The 13,380-nt window shown below is 36.6% G+C and overlaps 1 protein-coding gene across 9 annotated transcripts in view; it reads right to left on the bottom strand.

Moving 5' to 3' along the window:
- The window catches only part of LOC117421212 (disabled homolog 2-like), a 61,187-nt gene that overhangs the window by 21,518 nt on the left and 26,289 nt on the right, over positions 1-13,380 (bottom strand). For 4 of the 9 annotated variants that reach the window (XM_034035318.3, XM_059025129.1, XM_034035317.3 and 1 more), the window contains exon 2: positions 5,716-5,910. In XM_034035318.3, coding sequence (XP_033891209.3) covers positions 5,716-5,800 — 85 coding nt within the window. In that variant the 5' untranslated portion in view covers positions 5,801-5,910. Of the gene's footprint in view, positions 1-5,715; positions 5,911-5,997; positions 6,163-7,831; positions 8,027-10,017; positions 10,069-13,380 lie in introns of those variants that run through there. The other 5 variants (XM_059025107.1, XM_059025086.1, XM_059025113.1 and 2 more) reach the window with 5 other exon arrangements.

Below are 13,380 nucleotides of genomic sequence, written 5' to 3'. Positions count from 1 at the left end.
GTCCCACACTGTTATGAAAAATTATATATTAAATAAAAAGGGAAAAAAAGAAAATGTGTTAATCAGATTAATTCTGCCTTTCATTAAAACTGTTGTACCATTCAATGAGCGAAAATTGTAAAGGGTACTTCAGCTGAAACCTCCCGACAGAAGGGGTACAGCTTCAAAAAAAGGTTGAAAACCCCTGCTTTAGTTGATAAACTTATGGAACGCATTGATGGAAATATCCAGTGTGATTTTTGACGCATCTCCCGATGCCTTGGACCGTCCAGATCTGTCAATTTCTTTTTATGATTTCAAGGTGAATAAACCTGGCTTGTTCTGTGCTGATGTCACGTTCATACCTTCTGCAGATACTAGCTCTGTCAGCACAGTGACTGTCTAAACATTCGCAAAGTACCAGCTAACTTGAGAAAACGTGGCCTCGATTTGCAGATTCTGCTTCATCATACATGGCAACATTTTCCAGGGACATTAAACTTAATCAGAAACCAGAACTGCTACACATCATATACACACTTTATATGTGGAAAATTGAGAATTTTATTTCCCAATGTTTACCAATGTTTCAATTAATTAATTTTTTTTTTTTTTTTTTTTTTAAACAATTTTATCGCTATTTTTAATACAGTAACTCCCGGGAAAAATGTGTTTAGATAAAAACCGAAAATGAGGAACACTTAACAGACAAATCATACGATTTTTTAAATCCCACTTTAATGGCTCTGATGTAACTTACCTTACTACTGTACTTTCAGGCACATTAGTGTACAAAAATGAGCAAAGGCCCCACAAAGCTTTACATCTTTCTTGGAAAACTCATTCAGCTGACTAGGAGGTCCATAGTACTACTGTATAATGCACACAGTAATGCTGCAAGTCCACAAAGCATTACCTGCAAGACTCTAGGGGATCTATATTAATTCTGCCGGTGTGAGAAATTAACTATGGGCATGCTCTAACACTGCTACAATTAAAAGTCAGCCCTCAAATGTAAAACCATGACAGGCAGAAATCCCCACATGACAGGACATGCCCAAAAACATCAAGACTGAATACATGAGCTCAAATACTGCTGTTCCCAGTATTGTAAGATTTTGCTTATGCTGCTGTTTCTGAATGAAATTTTTCAAGAACAAAAATAGATAAATACATACATACATAAATAAATACATACATACATAAATAAATAAATAGAGCTGCAGTTGTTGCTGTTGTACTCTCTGGAAAGCACTTGTCATGGCTGAATAATAAATCGCTGTACCGTGCAAGCATATTGACTGCATGGAGCCGTTAGCTGGATGTCACTGCAAATAAGATAATGCGTACTGTGATGTTAACCTTTATGAAATAATAATTACGGATAATGGACGACATTGTGAACAGCTTAAATTCTATATTTGTGTCTGTCCCAGGTAGAAGCCTTTGCTGACAGCTCAGGAGGACAGAATTTAAACCTTTGTCTATGAAATACCACTAAAGGGACTCCCACTTAATGTGATTTTTTTCGTAGCAACCCTCCAATGCAAGTCATGATGTAATGAAAGCAACTGAAGCCATGAGGTAGTAGTGTCACAAATTACCAGCAACTGCAGCCAAGTTAGCCTCAGCCCTTTCCAACATCAGGGAATACTCAACTACACAGAACGAAAGAGTTCAATGATGAAAACCACCAGAGCCTTTGGGCAACTTATCTGGCAGTCACCCAAAAACACTAGATTGGACTAAAATTAAGAAAATAGAAACAAAAGAAACTTAATTTCATCATTTTTTTATGAATTGTAAAGTAACTCATGGTTCAGACACTGCTAACACTTAATTTATCGGTCCATTTATTCAGCACGTCTCAGGCGTGTCAGTTCCAATTTATTTTCACACACGCAGTTTATTTTAGATGCGCGGTTTAAATGTATTTTTTTTCACAGTAAAACAGGTTTAAAAGGCACTGCATATCAACAGGACACTCAGTACTGCATCTCCAGCCCCGCCCCACCCCTTTTATTATTATTATTATTTATTTCACCCCTTGTTTGCTGTATTTTTCACATTCCTCTTCATTGTAGTGCATACCGATAAATCATCTCCTGATCACTAGTTTTATCACCAAACTCCTCAATAATGCGATCCAAGTCATTATGTTATTACTATAACATCTAAAAAAAGCTCTGCAAATGTCTGTGATATTCTTTGAGCACTGGATGCAGAAGCAGCTATCTTGTTTGTTTATGTCCGTGTTATCTATGTGGTGCTGGTATTCATGAGATATCCCCCCTTTTTTTCAGCTTCTCTCGGCTCCTATCGGTCTCACTTGGCCATTGAATGGTTTTCTCGGCTTTTTCCGAAGAAAAAACGACTAGAGACCTGTTTTTTACATCTTTTTGATGATGTCGGACAGGGTCCGACATTGGACCGGAAAGGGAAAATTGCAATGTCGGACCAGGTCCTACATAGGACAGCAAAGGGTTAATAGACTGCTGAACCAAGCACAGATTGAGGGCAGACTTATTCCCTCTGCTTTACTGTTCTCATTATTCACAAATGTGTGTGCAACACAGTGCTTTGAGTGTGTCTGCTCCATTCCAAAGAGGCCCTTTTGCTGTGGTCAGAAAAGGCATGACCTATTGCACAGGCGAAATGTGAGCAATCAGGTCAGACTCGCAACATTGGCAAACATGTGAAGTGCGCCCAGACATGAAAAAAACAGCTTCCACAATTTGGCAAAAGACGAGTCTGGGTTGTACTTTTTTTTCTAAAAAAGACCTGGTTTCAAAACTGTGATATGTTATGCTTGTTTTATATCAAAGTAACACCAAGTTTTATTTTCTGCTCACAAGAAATATTGCAAATTGCACATGGTAACTGTTTGCACTTAAAGTGTTCAGAACAAGATACATTTCTTCAAGGGTAACGTGCATGTGTATGAAATACCAGTTATCTTGTTCAGATTTTCTTTCAGTCCTTACATCCTGGTGACTATTTAAAAATGTTTAGCACCCTATGGCATTGACAGAGCTCTCAAAAACATGTCTAAACTCTCTGTAATCTTCAACACTTTGCCCTAGAGAATGTAAGAAAACTACATTTGCTGTATTTACTAATTGAGTACATTTGTCCAGGGGGACTTTGGAAAACCTAATGTACTGAGAGTTTAGGCATGATTCTTAGAGCCCTATGCAGGCCACAGATGTGCTTAAACTTAAAAAAAGTCACCAGGATGTGATGACCAAGACAGGAAGTGAATCTAAACAGCAATACGAATACATTAATTAAGCCTTTGAATTCAAAAGGCTAGTTTCCCATACCCTGATGAACACTAATCTTGGACTACCTTACCCAAGTTAACATTGGGTAGTAGAAGACTAGTACCAATTGGAGGCTGTGAAACCAGCCGGAAAAGTACAACATAAAAGTGCAGAATAATTACAACCTATGAAAATGTTACTGTCAGTGCCTATAGCACAGAAAGTTCAGCCAACTAAAACCTAGTAGTTTTAAATTCTATTACATGCATAATTTAATGACGCAGAGCAGATCAGTAAAAGGGAACACTGTTTTCTGTGTAACTTTGCCAAAAAAATTAATCTGCCTTTAAACTACAGAGCAGCACTGTGGTGTCTCTGTGTGTGGCTCATTCACCACACACTGGTCACATTCCAGTCACAGATAAAGCAGATAAAGCAACCGACACGGTATACAAAGTACAGCTGTGTAGTCTGTGGACTTTACTGTATGTATCTAAATTGTTAAATTTAGAAACAGGATTTTTTTTTTTAAATAAACGGAGAAAGCTTACTGCAGTTGTCTGTCAAATTCCAATGGTTCTCTTAGGGTAATCATATTTTTGTTTCTTTTAACCTTGATTCAGCCTTTAAAAAAATGACAACCCTCAGAAATGTGTATACAGTACAAGGATGACAAGCATTTATAAATAAAATAAAAGCCACTGGAGCCACCAACAGACTGCCTTTAGAACTCCTCAGTTCATTAAATAGCAAGAAGTCCTAGCAGGGAGCAATTCCTGCATGTTCTGGGTGAAGCGCATTGGCGCAGTGTGGGGTAGGCCTGGAGCTGTGTCCACAATTGAAATTATTTACATGTACTGTAAACACAGTAAACCCCTCTGGTCACCAAATTCCTCACCACCTACTTCCAAATATTTAAATACGAGAAAGAACCATGGAGCTGTCTTGTCAGCAAATCCCCAAAAAACAAGTATTATGGCTTGACCCGAGTGTAAAATGTTGGTACATATTTAAGCGCAAATACAAGATGCATTGAGTGCACACAGAAAGAACACTCCTTTGAGTGGATAAAATCTGAAACAGCGTTAAGGTTTTAATACTAGCAAGTGAGGCAGTTGTCTCCAAGTACACAATGATGTGTTCTCTAGTAACAGTTGTTATATGATAAGGGCTTTGATTTTTCCTGGACATACAGATTTAAAGTCAATAACAGAAAGAAACCCTGTCATATAATCCACCTTTACTGTGTGATCCTGGCAAGTTTATTACTATTTAAAAGACTGGTATTCATAGCAAGCATTATTTTAATTCATCAAAACAAACTTAAAAAACAAATACAGATGAGTTAAAGTTTTAAGAGTAAGGCCCTTATTGCCACTTTCCTGCAGTTCCACAAACTTAAATCCATGTAATAAGAGAGACCATATCTGACCTTTTGTACTACAGAATCTCAATAAACCCAGACATGAACTTTGGTTCTGATATGTAGCTGCTGTTACTAACTTGTCTGTTAGACACCAGTTTTGAGTGCTTGTGTGGCTGTGAATCTGACAATTGATCTGTTATGTATCAATGATTTCAGCATGTTTGAAAATATTTTACTCACAAATCAAGTCCTCAGACAGGTTCCAGAGAGCACAGGTTTTTAATTTACTTTTTATAAGTATACACAGTTGTTGCAAATTTCTAAAACTAGTCAATGCTTTGCAATCTTATCTGATTAATGTTAACACAACCATGACAACTACGCAACAGAGTAATGTCAAGGTTGCAGAACAAGCGAACTCTAAATGGCACAATAACTTCATCTTTTCTTTTTTCATTTGGGTGAGTAAGTAACAAAAGGTGTCTGGGTGAAACCCAATTGAGGGGCTGAACACATCATCCATTTTTGTATTGCATGTAATGCAGAGTGAAAATAGTATCATGAACAGCATCCATGACTCATTGCAAAACTATTAATACAATTTGTGTTTATGCTGCTTCTCTGCCATGAAGCGGGTAGCCAAGAAAAGGTCACAATCACATGACTTCAAGACCAGGAAAAAGAAAAAAACAACTTCATACAAAAAGGTAAGGGAAGGGTAAAAACTACTATGTAAATGGTATTCATAGTTATCTTTCACGGTTTAAAATTCTATGCCACACATGGCATACTAGAGCAGTTACTGTGTGCTACCAAGAAAAACTAAACAAGTGACATGCATATTCAAATTTTTTATTTTCTCTATGCTGTGAATTAAGGTGTGGACTATACATTCAAACTTCAGGTAGCATTTGGTTGTTCTAGAACTGCAGCAACACAAAGCACACACAGTAAAGTACTGTAGCGGCTCACTGGTGCATCCCAGCTCAAAGTGAGCTGTGTTTCTAGGTCAAGTTCAAAAATAAATCCTGACAAATACATTGCACAATATTTAAATGCATGTGTATCATATATAAAAGTTTATTAATAATAGAGTTCTCTCTTTACCTTTCTTTTTTTCTTTCTTTGACGGAGTCTTCACAGGGGCCACGTCGGCCTGGTTGGTTATGTTTGTCTCTACCTCTGTTGACATGATTGGAGGCCAGCCTCACAAACTCCACAGAAACGTCTAAACAGAAAGCACCTCCTATACAGTTAGGTTCAAAGCAGCGACTCTCAGCAGTGACACATACTCAACGCAGCCTGTGGAGAGAAAAGGGGCACAGTTACGTGTGCAGGCATTTCACATTGAATAATCCCCTACAAAACACGGATGTGTATCAGACTAACCTTGCAGCACTGGAATCCTACCAAAAGGTCACTAAAATGTCATTAGGTACCAGTTGTAAGCATCTGAGATTATTTCTTACATGCCTGCTTTGATACAAGTATCTCCTTCAAAGGTGACTGAGGTTCAAGTGGACGGGGCAAATGCTGGACAAAATCTTGCTGCAGCTGAAATTAAAAGGTCAAACCATCCATGAAATAAAAGGTTTTGCTGGCTTATGTTCGAGTTCAACAACTATAAAAAGATGCAGGCTAATACAAATATAGGTTAGGCCAACAATTTGCTCTTTTCTAACATCACAGATTACAAAGTTGTTTTTTTTCGTTTTTTTTTTTATTTACAAAAACTGATTCTCTACAGGTACAGTCAATTCAAAATTGTTTTGTTGTGGCAAAACCGTACATTTGCAATTTTTTTATTCAGTTTTTTAAAAAAAAACTTAGCTGCAGTTATTACTCTCAATATCTTCTCCCACATTGTATATATGCTTTACTGCTGGCACAATTCAGAGCCGTTGTTTCCAATAAGAGCTGCATTCTTGGATCTAAACGTATTACCAAAAACAAACACAATAATTTTGTATGGTATGAAAGACTGGCTGAAGAAGAATGGAAGACAAACAACCTAACAAATGTGTAGGATACAGAAATCAAGGGAGCTGTCTGGAAGTGATTCATGAGCAGTTTCCAGCTCAGCAGCCACATTGCAAAGTTACCGCCTTCCCTTATCTTTATGTATCCTCATCACAACAGTCATTGTTCATAAGTGCATAATAGGTCTGGTTTATCCATAGTAAATGTAAGTCTGCAACACACCAGCTCTACAAATAAACCACACACACATTAATTCATATTTTTATTAGGAGGTGGTTAAGCTGGACCAAGAAAAAAAATGCTATTACATTCTAAAGACAACTGTTTGTTGTCTATTCAAGGAAGTTATTTGTTTGCTGTAAATATTGTATGGGATTTTCTGTACCTGCTGAAAACCCAGCAAGAGGCCAGTAAATATTTACTCCAATCCCCAACTGGTTGCTGGTCACCGGCAGTAGCAGACATCTTCAGCAGAGAAGTTACTTAAATGTAGTGCTAGCTTACGATGCCGATTTAAACACTAAATTTATTTTTAGCCTGATGGGTAAATTAACATGACATCCTTCAACTAGTCAAGTATGTAACTGGGGGAAAAAAACACCTACATTAAGGGACTCTATTATTAGAAACTGTTAGGAAAAAGCCGAGCGTAAAGAGCAACAGCTGTTACTCTCTTATGGAAACAGCTTCGGGTCAGTCAAAAAAGAATCTGAATATAGAGAATAGCAGCAAGTCCTACAGTATCTAATGCAGTCATGTGAGTGCTGCACCCTGACCGGCTTTCACACACCAACGCAAGCTGCCACTGTACAACACTGCTCAAGCTGGAATTAAACCTTCAAAAAAAAAAAAAAAAAAAAAAACACAATGCACTGGACCATATCAGAGGCTGAGCTTTCCAACAATCAGTCCCAAAGCAATGCTTTTTCTACCACAGCGTGGTTGTTAAATCAACAGTGATTCATTTAAAAAATACATTCTGTGCCCTTAAACAGTTTTTCTTGAAGACAGCTCAGATATTGCAGTCTTTCCCAGACATTAAAAATCACATGCTTTATAGAACAGACTTCACAACTATATTCTGTTGATTCTTCAACACTGGCAGTATCAGCCAAGAAAATCCTTAATCCGATCTAAACTATCTTGAAATTATTATTATAATTAAGACTTGGGGCACTAAATGTCAGTCTGCTGAACACGAGTATAGTTTACCATCAGCATTTCATTTGGATTTTAAACTCACCACCAAGGAGGCTTCCAGCTGCTACAGTTCTGTGGTGACTGAGGGAAAGAACTAGTTTTCAGAGCAAAGGTAGGAATGGGTTCAAAGGTTGATCTAGTAAAAAAAGTTAATAATTCTGTCGCTATGCTGCTGACCATCTTAATTTCAAGAGAAAATCCTGTGACTACTTCATGAAGCAGTGGGTAAAATGAGACAGTTGCGCTTCAGAATATCAGTGTCACCCCAAACATTAATGGGCTGGCATTTATAATTCATTAATAATTATTAATTATTAATTATTATTAATAATTATAATTAGCCAGCTATTTAACTTCCTGTCCTTCCCCCTGACTGTAGATGCTGACACAACAATACCCACACAGTATTATTTTAGGATTAAGTTTATATTTCACAAACAACTATTAAGAGTCACTAGGGCAAATATTCAAACAAGTGCCAGAGTTTTGTGAAGAAAAGAAAACATTGCAATAAAAATGTTCGTTTGCTAGCAAGTGATAGATCGGAATGTTCATTTAATACTCCTACCAGCAACACACATTGTTACTTTCGAGCCTTAAAAGATAAAAAGGGCAAAACTAACAATGGAACACTTTGAAAAACAACCTTAAGTAATATCTGTCGTATATTCCAGTTGCTTATTCAACTTTATTGATTCTATAATTCATTTTCTTTTGCTTAGTATGTAAACAGTCCAAGGTACACAGCCGTCTTCAAAGTTATAACCTTCAATATACATATTGCAGTTCTGCCAGCAATGCGTACTGTGGTTATATCCAATAACTAATGAACCATGCACTGTATTTATCAATCTTGATGTGTTTTAAGAGGACATGGGGGGAGACAACTAAATTAGTGATAGATTGTGGGGGGGGGGGGGGTCATTGGAGCAAGGAATGCCTAATGTGTGTTCTGCCAGTGTCACATTTGGTTAAAGTTAAAACTAACTTTCAAATGACAAACTACCCAAAAGAGTGAGCATAGAGAAAGTACTACTGTCATTTGAGTTAATTAAGAGCAGGCATTTATTTGTTTTTTATTTCTGAAAATCATGAGGAATTAGTCCTTAAATGTCATTATTTTCTTAAGAGACCACAACAGTTGGCATAACTACTAGTTCATTTTCTAGGACATGTTAAATGATGTCTGTAAAATTAATACAATATTCATGGTGTTAACTTTTTTTTTGTATTTATTTATATTTATTTATTTTGCATTTGTGTTACCTTACTGTATGACAGAGTATTTTACAGTTAACTATTTGATAGAACTAAACTAAATACAGTAGATAAATCACCTCAATTATCCCCAAATGTTTAAAATTCAACTTACTCACCCACTGAACCAATGACAAGGGCATTTGAGTATAGTTTCCCAAAATTCCTTTCTGATATTTATATACAATTTAGAATGATTATATTATATAGTTTGTTTTGTATTAATTAAACACATATAAAACTCCAGTCTAACTCCTATGTGTTCATCCATAACTACATAGTTTGTCATGGAGTCATACTAAACAGAAAGAAATGATTTGACAACGGTTTTGAATAAGAGACACTGATAAAGACTTCTAGTCAAAGAATTTACCTAAACTGTTCTAAGATCTCCAGTCTAATATTGGTGAGATCAAGCTGTACAGACTGGTTTCACGGGACAGATGGATAAATGTCACTAAGTATTGTAATGCATTTAAAATATGATGAGATGTTAATGTACAGCAGATACTTTAAAGATTAATAGACTTTAAACTAAATAAAGAAATACACTTACGGCCTCTTCTACTAAAAAAATGGCCAAGTATAATCTGATTTGGACAAACACTTCTGAAGATATTCTGTAACCTTCCCATCCCAACCAATCATAAGCCAATCATGCAAAAGTAGATCACCATGGGTTATATACAGCAACTGAAGGAAAACAGTGGTAACAAGTGTGGCAAACTGGGGTAAAGCTTGCCACTTTCAGGGACCTTTTCACAGTCTTCTGGTGTAAAAGGAGTAATCACACAACCGATAAGGTGTTATTACAGTGCCTGAACATTTATTTACATGCAAAACAAAATAACCAAACAAAAGCCTAACTCCTCCAAGAAGTGCTTACTAAACTTTTCCCCAAGTTCTAACTATAACTGGACGGCCAAGTCGTTTACCAGCAACCAAAATCAAATACATGCATTAAACACATACCTTTCCAGGTCTGAACCACACAGGTCTCTTCTCAGGCCTTAGCCTTAACATCTTAGCCTTGACACACCTTACAGACCTGATTAAATACACCTTCCTTGATTACTAGCAGGTGTGCCTAATTACGTTAATACAACAATCAACACTTCATTTAAACTGTGGCTCTGCAAAGCAGCCACAAAACACACATTTTCCCCAGTGTGCAGGGCCTCTGCCCTGTCACACATGCTACATCACAATTCATTGAGCAGCTCTTAAGATATATAGCGGGGATTGTCAGCACGATATACAGGTACGGAGGGTCGGCCCAATATCTTTACATAGTCTTCTGTAAAATCCTTTACGGCATAACATCACAATAAACAAAGTAGCAGCACCTTAATACTGTAGTTACACTGTATCAACTACATAGAAATAAACCCCAAAAATCTCTGATAATTATTGGAAACTGTGTTTGAATCGAGCTGTTAGTAAATTAAGTTTGAATCCGATTGAAAAAGCCACATTTATTCTTAAACTGAGTAAAAATATATTAAGAACTGTGTCAAAGCCATGGATAGTGATTTGATAGAGGTAATACATTTCAGAACATTTATTTTTTCTACTATTGAATTTCTTAAGTGGAAATAAGTGCATTTATACAGTGTGCATGTGTGGATTTAAAGTTAAATAACCCCCCAGGCCAAATTTATCTAGGCCTTTAATCCAAAGTCTATTTTACAAACCAGTAAAAAACAAACAAACAAACAAACAAACAAAAAATAACTTAGAATGCAATTTAAGTTGTTTGTTATGGGTTACTGGACATTAACAGCTTCCTTTCCACATTGAACTTTGGCTTAAAAGACATACTGTGAAATATTATTTTTGTATTTGTTTTGTTGTTGCTCCAAAGCTACTAATACTTGTTTATACTGATATTAGGATATGGACATCTTTTTTTCAGTGCAGATATGGAATAATCGAGGAAAGTCAACGGTTACCTAGGGAACATTTACACGCTGCCAGCATTAGTAGCTGAATGCAAGAGATTGTGCTACTCATTAACAAGGGACCATTTCATTTATACAATGCTTTGGCATAAAAAAGGTTAAATATTTCCTATACTATTAGAACAATATTAACATTGACAGTTCCTTCTATCTACTCTGTGGCAGTTGGTCTGACGCAGATACAGTATTCTGGTTGAAGGTGGTGGGATGCAAGTTCTGTTGGCATTAAAATAACGTAATGGTTATCCATCAGTACAGGAACTATAGTAATGAAACCGAGATGTGCCGTGTTTGAACTGAACCATGGCACATAACTTAACTCCGCTGTGATGCACTGTCATCCCAGGCTGACTACAATTACATATTTTGCAGTATAACTGCATGGTGGTCTGGGTGGGCTAGGTGTGTCCTTTTGCAACACAATAAATGTCTATCCATGCTCTAAGAAACAATTAGCTTTGTATAAAGCCATTCACTCACTACGTATCTTTGCTCTAATTACAGTACTCAACCGCATCGCCCCTACCTGTAGAGAAGGTCCATATTTAATAACCACCTGCTTTAAGCAATCAATTCACAAGGGAGGTCCCAAGTGCTTTTTGCCACTTATAGTAAGATATATAAGCATTTTAATAACACTAAAGTCTTACTGGGATATACAAGCACTGTTATTATATTGCCTGGAACAATACAGTTATAATGGGTCTGCCATTTCGCTTAATCCCTATGTTTATTTGCATTCCATTAGCATGATGTTCCCCCACCCCCTTAGTCAAATACAATTCTCAAAATAGGAGATTTAATTATAAAAAAATTCGCTGGGACCATTTCCTATTACCACCAGTTCAAATAATATTCCACTGACGTTGCATGAAACTGGAGTGTAATAATCCAGCACCTCTGCACTTAAGCATTTGTATGTCAGCTGATATTGAATCACGCCTTTCTTCTTAAGGTGTACAGCCTCTATATATGAAACCCCATCTCTCAAGCACCTCGGTACATACTGTTACGATATCACAACAAAAGGAATATTCTTTTTTTTTGGTGCATATGTATAGCTATTATGTATTATATATCACCTTACAGTACAATAATACTACAAAAAATGGACTGAATGATAATACCCGAAAATAATCTTAATATTCTTTTTAATAAAACAGCTGGTGCAAATATAGCATTAGGCAGTGGATTGCGCCAATCGCCGGCTTATTTTGAAAACCCTGCATTCATTGTCACTATTTTTGCTTTGAAAATAATTGGTTATTTTTTAGCAGTCATTTTTATCGTTTTAGCCTATCAAAGTGCTTAACACAGAAAACCCGCCCCTTCAACTCTCTGATTGGTTAAATGTGTCTAGACGTAACACAGCTGTCATGTGGTTCCAAGATTTTTTTTTTTTCACCCAGCAACGCGCAAGTGATCTAGTCTGGTAGAAGCACAATCAAGCCTTGTTAAAGGCACAGTAGCATCTGCAAGACGGGCGGATCGGATCTGATAAGGCCCGGGGAGAACCCTGACAAGTAGTCAATCACAACAATGTTGATTACAGCCAGATCCTTTACATACAACTCTTGAATCTTATACCAGTAAGTGTACTGTGCACCTATTTCTCCTGAACAGCGCTTGTAAGGAGCAATATAGGAGATTACAAGCCTTAAAAACTTCACTGCTGAGCTTGTTAATTTAAGGACAGGATCCATCAATATATTACAGTACCCAAAGGGAGTTTCAGGACAGGCACAATGTGTCTTTATAGCAGAATGTGGTTAACTTCCTGGTAGGGCAGCCACTGTTTACAAACACCATGAATTCAATTGTATTAAACTAATGAAACATGGGAAGGTCACAAACTCAAGGTCATCAATAAAATGATGTCAAGTGAACACATATGATAGAGCTTCATGAATTAGCACCATTGTTGAAAACTGTGACCAACAATAGGGCCATGTGCATAAATCAGAAAAGCATCACTCTACACATTATAATTATAGGTTACTTATGTAGCTTATTGTAACAAAATACTACGCATAATTAATCCATCTGTGACTAATAATTAAAATACAGTGAAGACATCCAAGTTCTTGTATTAACACATTTGAAGTTTGTGTGAATGTCTACATGTTTCATCTAATAGTGTATACAATTAAATTGGTCTCTGTTAGTTTACAGTGCGCTAGGATTAAAAAGAGATTTGTAATACAGTACCAGAAGTGTGAAATCATTAGAATTCAGGAAAGTATAAGCTTCTTCAATTAAAAAAGAAAATAACAACCACAACCTATGCTGCTATTTTCAGCAGTTGGGAACATGTCGTGTCAGATGCTGGTATAATTAGAGTTGAAGGGGGGTAAAGCATTTAAAGTATGATTTA

Source organism: Acipenser ruthenus, chromosome 1, assembly GCF_902713425.1.
Source record: "Acipenser ruthenus chromosome 1, fAciRut3.2 maternal haplotype, whole genome shotgun sequence".
Taxonomy (NCBI): Eukaryota; Metazoa; Chordata; class Actinopteri; order Acipenseriformes; family Acipenseridae; genus Acipenser; species Acipenser ruthenus.
Note: the sequence above shows the minus strand (reverse complement) of the source record. Positions and strands in the feature narration are given on the sequence as shown.